The 5406-nt window shown below is 39.5% G+C and overlaps 1 protein-coding gene across 1 annotated transcript in view; it reads right to left on the reverse strand.

Annotated features, from left to right (window-relative positions):
- Positions 1 to 5406, reverse strand: part of CDKL1 (cyclin dependent kinase like 1) — a 71477-nt gene that overhangs the window by 25329 nt on the left and 40742 nt on the right. Inside the window, exon 3 of the mRNA XM_017849454.1 lies at positions 4179 to 4300. Coding sequence (XP_017704943.1) covers positions 4179 to 4300 — 122 coding nt within the window. The remainder of the gene's footprint in view (positions 1 to 4178; positions 4301 to 5406) is intronic.

A 5406-nucleotide genomic window follows, 5' to 3' on the forward strand; every position in this document is an offset into this window, starting at 1 on the left:
TTTTTTTTTTTGAGATGGAGTTTTGCTCTTGTCACCCAGGCTGGAATGCAGTGGCGCTATCTCAGCTTACTGCCACCTCCGCCTCCCAAATGCAAGCAGTTCTCCTGCCTCAGCCTCCTAAGTAGCTAGGATTACAGGCGCCCACCACAACGCCAAGCTAATTTTTGTATTTTCAGTAGAGACGGGGTTTCACCGTGTTGACCAGGCTGGTCTTGAATTCCTGACCTTAAGTGATCCGCCTACCTCGGCCTCCCAAAGTGCTGGGATTACAGGTGTGAGCCACCACCCCCAGCCCTTCATTTCAATGTCTGTGTTGCTTTAAAAATTTGCAACAAACAACATATCATTTTTAATCTATAAAAGATAATATTTCTGGAATTTCATTGTCAGAAACTGAAAACTCGCGGTAATGTACATTACCCAGGAGATGTTCCTTGAACAAACTATGTTATTCAGAGAAGGAACTGGTGGTAATTAAATCTGTGCAGGAAACAATCAATGAAGTCTTATGTCTGGCTGAACACACAGGTAGGCAGAAAAATGAGGAGAAAATATCCAAACCAGTTATTTGTAAAACTTTGACACAGGGAGATCAATCATTTATAGAATAATAGATTCAAAGCTTTTTAAGTTCTATATAAGACAAGAAATGGTTGTGATTGGGGACAATTATAAAAACATAAACCTAAGCACTGGGAATTATAATTGACATGTATTCATGTTACTGTAACAGGATACATATCTTGTGGTGTAAACTTGCTTGTGTTAGTAGCAACATGAAGTTGGATCTTCTCCAAAAGCTTTCCAAGGGAGTACCAGAAGTTACAAGCATGTTAATAAGAAGATAAATTAGTGTCCATTTCAGGTTCAAATGAGAAGTCTTTGAGTCTGATTTGGCAAGAATTATTTTCAATAATTAAACATTAAAACATTACTATAGTAATAAATTAAACATGAAAATATAAAAGCACAAATAAAATGAAAATATCAATAACAATCATAACTAATCACTAGTAATGTTCAGATTTATTACTTTTTTCCCATCTACATATAAATTCTATGAAAATGAAATGATATATATTTTTATTATAGTATAATTTTTTTTCATTTGACAAGCACTCATGAACTTTTTCCTATGTCAATATGTGTTTTATCTATTAATATAAGCATCATTCTTAATGGGTCCACTGTATTCTATCATAAAACTTTATCATAATTTACTTAACTAATTCTCTATTGTTGGATATTTCAGTTGATGGCAATTTTTTCTTTATAAACAATACTTTAAAATATCCCATAACAATAAATACTTTTGTAACTAAGTTTTTGCACATATATTCAAATATTTTCTTATGGTAAATCATTCAAAGTAGACTTGCTGGGTTTAAGATAATGCCTCTAAGACTTTTAATATCATACATTGATTGCCAAATTGCCTTCTGGACAGGTTGCTCTAGCAGTGTACTTTATAATCTCTTTTGACAATATTAGGCTTTAGAAATTTTAAATCAAAGTAACTTTTAAAATGAAAATCCAAACCTTGTTATGATTATTCTTCTTTAAAATCATTTTGTAACTATCAATTTATTGGTTTGCTAATTCAGTCATTTTACAAGTACTGAGTATGTACCAAGTGCCAAATATGCAGCTAGAAGACACTGAGAATACACAGGTGAGGAAGGCCCAGCTCTTGCCTTTGAGGATTGTATAGTTTACTGGGCAAATGGGATATGTAAATAAATAATCCCAGAAGATGTTATAGAGGCCAGTGTGCTGGCGGGCATCATAAAGGAGTCATATGTGAGCTTTAAGGACAGCAGGAGTTTTCCAGGCAGAGTAGAGGAAGTAGGGAAACCCATGCTTGCTAAGCAAACAGCATGTCCTGAACCCTAGAATGCAAGCAATTTGGTAGGACAGGCCATGTGTTATGGGCAAACTGGTGGGGAGTGGGGTGGTAGAGTAAGATCTTGTATCTCATGCTGGGGGCATTTCCCCATACCAGTAAGCTTTGGGGAGCTATTAAAGGATTCTGTGTAGAGGGTGGCATGCTCAACTTTGTATTTTAGAAATCTGTACTTAGAAATATAAGAAGTGATCACAGGGCATTCTGAGGGTGAGTATACTAACCTAAGGGGACCCCACCTGGCACCAAGCAGGCTGGTAAGCCAACCTGGCAACACCAGCATCAGTAGCTTATCCTTTGTTGATATTGTCTAATAGATCAAATATGAAACTGAAAGATAACCGAAGTCTTCTGACCCCTAGGGTACTTGATCACCAATTCATAGCATTATACAGCTAGAAGTCCCCTTAAACTTTACCTAGTCCTAAACTCTCATTTTTACAGGTGAAGACACCTGTAAGCAATTTGCCCAAGGTCACACAGATAATGCTAACTCACCTTTACTGTGAATGTGCTTTCAAAATTTTATTTTATAGTATGATGTCTCTAAATTAAAAAGTTTTCATATGATGATAGACTGGATAAAGAAAATGTGGTACATACATACCATGGAATACTATGCAGCCAGAAAAAGGAATGAGATCATGTCCTTTGCAGGGACATGGATGGAGCTGGAAGCTGTTATCCTCAGCAAACTAATGCAGGAACAGAAAACCAAACACCACATGTTTTCACTTATAAGTGGGAGCTGAACAATAAGAACATATGGGCCGGGCGCGGTGGCTCAAGCCTATAATCCCAGCACTTTGGGAGGCCGAGGCGGGTGGATCACAAGGTCAGGAGATCGAGACCATCCTGGCTAACACGGTGAAACCCTGTCTCTACTAAGAAATACAAAAAACTAGCCGGGCGAGGTGGCGGGCGCCTGTAGTCCCAGCTACTCGGGAGGCTGAGGCAGGAGAATGGCGTGAACCCGGGAGGCGGAGCTTGCAGTGAGCCGAGATCCGGCCACTGCACTCCAGCCTGGGCGACAGACTCCGCCTCAAAAAAAAAAAAAAAAAAAAAAAAAAAAGAACATATGGACGCTTGGAGGGGAACAATGCACACTGAGGCCTGTCGGGGCTGATTTCCTTAAGGAAATCTTATATTTGGCAAACCATAGCATTTTACCATTTGGAAATGACGTTGCTTCTAATTAACCACACATTTACCTATAGGTCTTTCTGTTTTCTCCCACTCCCATATTAAAACACCTAGATGAAGAGTGGGTGGGAGCTGGAATCCAGTCTTCTCACCCTGCAAAAGGCTGCCCTCAACTGCAGGAAGGGACCCCCTCCTCCTTTTTTCTTTTTCTCGGACAAAGCCTCTGTCTGTTCGCCAAGTATTCTTCCAATGCATGCAAAGATGTTGCATATGCTTGAGAGAGATGTGTGGTAAGATCAGCTGAGCCCCCAGAGTCACTCCCACCCTTCCCAGTTACAGTCACAACACAATTGTTTTTCACCTATGCTTGCTTCAGTTGGGTTTTTGTCACTTGAAACCAAAGAAATCCTGAGTAATACAGCAGACTAGACACCCAGATTGTTTCTGATGAAATACTATGTTTGTTTTAGTCTCAAACTTCCTAGTAGCCATTGCTTTTGGAATCTTCCTTTCACTCTCCAAGCCCTTCTACCTCCCTGGTCAGGCACAGACTAACTAATATCCTTCCTTTTCTTTGAGACTGAGATCACTTCTATGCAGAGATAGTTTCAATCTAATGATGCTTCTGCTGGTTTCTTCATTAAAATGACTATTTATTATCTCTTTTGTTAACATGTTTGGTAATTTTTCTGCTGTCCACTTCAGCAGCAGAGTATATTGTACAAACACTGGCTGTTTTTACCTAGTCTTTTTTTTTTTTTTTAGACGGAGTCTCGCTCTGTCGCCCAGGCTAGAGTGCAATGGCGCAATCTCGGCTCACTGCAACCTCCGCCTCCCAGGTTCAAGTGATTCTCATGCCTCAGCCTCCCGACTAGCTGAGATTACAGGCACCCACCACCATGCCAAGCTAATTTTTGTGTTTTTAGTAGAGATGGGGTTTCACTATGTTGGCCAGGCTGGTCTTGAGCTCCTGACCTCAGATGATCCATCCATCTCAGCCTCCTAAAGTGCTGGGATTACAGGCATGAGCCACCGCCCCGGCCTTACCGAGTCTTAAAAAAGAGTCATTGGCACTTTTCACTGACAAATCCCAGTGTGTCTTTGTTTTGTTTGTAAGGGGTGGATCACTCACCCTCTTTGGTATCTGTCCAACTCATGGAGAACTGTGTGGTCACAATATTCAAATACCAGGTGAAGCCTCCGTTTCCTCCTGAAGACTTCCAGGAGGTTGACAAGGTTGGGATGCTTGAGTTGCTGAAAACACAAAAAAATGAGGTACTAAATTTGACTTGTGAAAGACAGCTTTCTCTAATCTTGATCCAATAAAAAGTAAGTTGTTTGTCCTTTAAGAGTTTCATTCTTGGATTGAAGGAGGCTGTGAACAGTGTCATCTTACCACTCTTTACAAGCTATTTCTCAGTAGCTTGTAAGTGAAAGATGATTATAACCCAGGTGGTTGGTGAGGGCAAAGAGAGGTATAAGAAGGCTGGAAAATAAAAAAGAATGAAGACAGACGGGAGATGGTAATACAAACTCAGCTTTCAAGGTTCAGATCAAATGTCCCTTCCTAGGGTCTCCATTAATCTCCTCAAACTGGTTCAGTGCCTTGTATGTCTAAAAGCCCCTCTGAAGTGTGACTCTTTCAGAATTACTAAGTAATTAATAAATAATATGTAATCCTTAGTAATTATTGTTCAGTTAATTGTTTAATGTCCTCTGGTATCAATAGCTACAATAGATAAATTCAATAGAATATACGAACGACGGCATCAGGGTCTACGTTCTTTTGTTTATCAAAATTGTGGTGTTGTACTTCCAGCGCCAGGCCCTGTATATAACAGGCATTCCGTCATTATTTACTCTCCAATCTGATGTGCCTGAAAATGTGTGTCTAGGGAAAAAAAAAAAAGCCCAGGAATGAATGTGAGCTTTGACAGAGATAAATCTTGCACCTAGCTTCCTGGCCCTTTCTGGACATAATCCTATCAGAAACTCTACAACTAGGCACTGGTCTCTTTTTTTCTGCAGATGAAAATAAAAGACTTACACTAACAAAGACAAAAAAAGTCACAGGAAAACATATCAATCATGGAGTCCCTTCTGCAGTGCCCATTCACTATCAGATCACAATTACAGTCCATTTTACCTACTGTTGTACAGTTTAACAGTTGGTGGATTGCTCCTCTTTTTCCAAATATTCTTTGATAGTGCCACCAGATAATTTTCCATAAGAATTTTACAATCAAGTGTTGCTTTATCGCATTAAGTTTCCCCTGTTAACTCCCCATTCCTTCCTCCCCCTAGTCCCTGCCAAACACCATTCCACTTCCTTTTATTTATTTATTTATTTATTATTATTA

This window comes from Rhinopithecus bieti, unplaced genomic scaffold, assembly GCF_001698545.2.
Source record: "Rhinopithecus bieti isolate Rb0 unplaced genomic scaffold, ASM169854v2 scaffold_29928, whole genome shotgun sequence".
Classification (NCBI taxonomy): domain Eukaryota; kingdom Metazoa; phylum Chordata; class Mammalia; order Primates; family Cercopithecidae; genus Rhinopithecus; species Rhinopithecus bieti.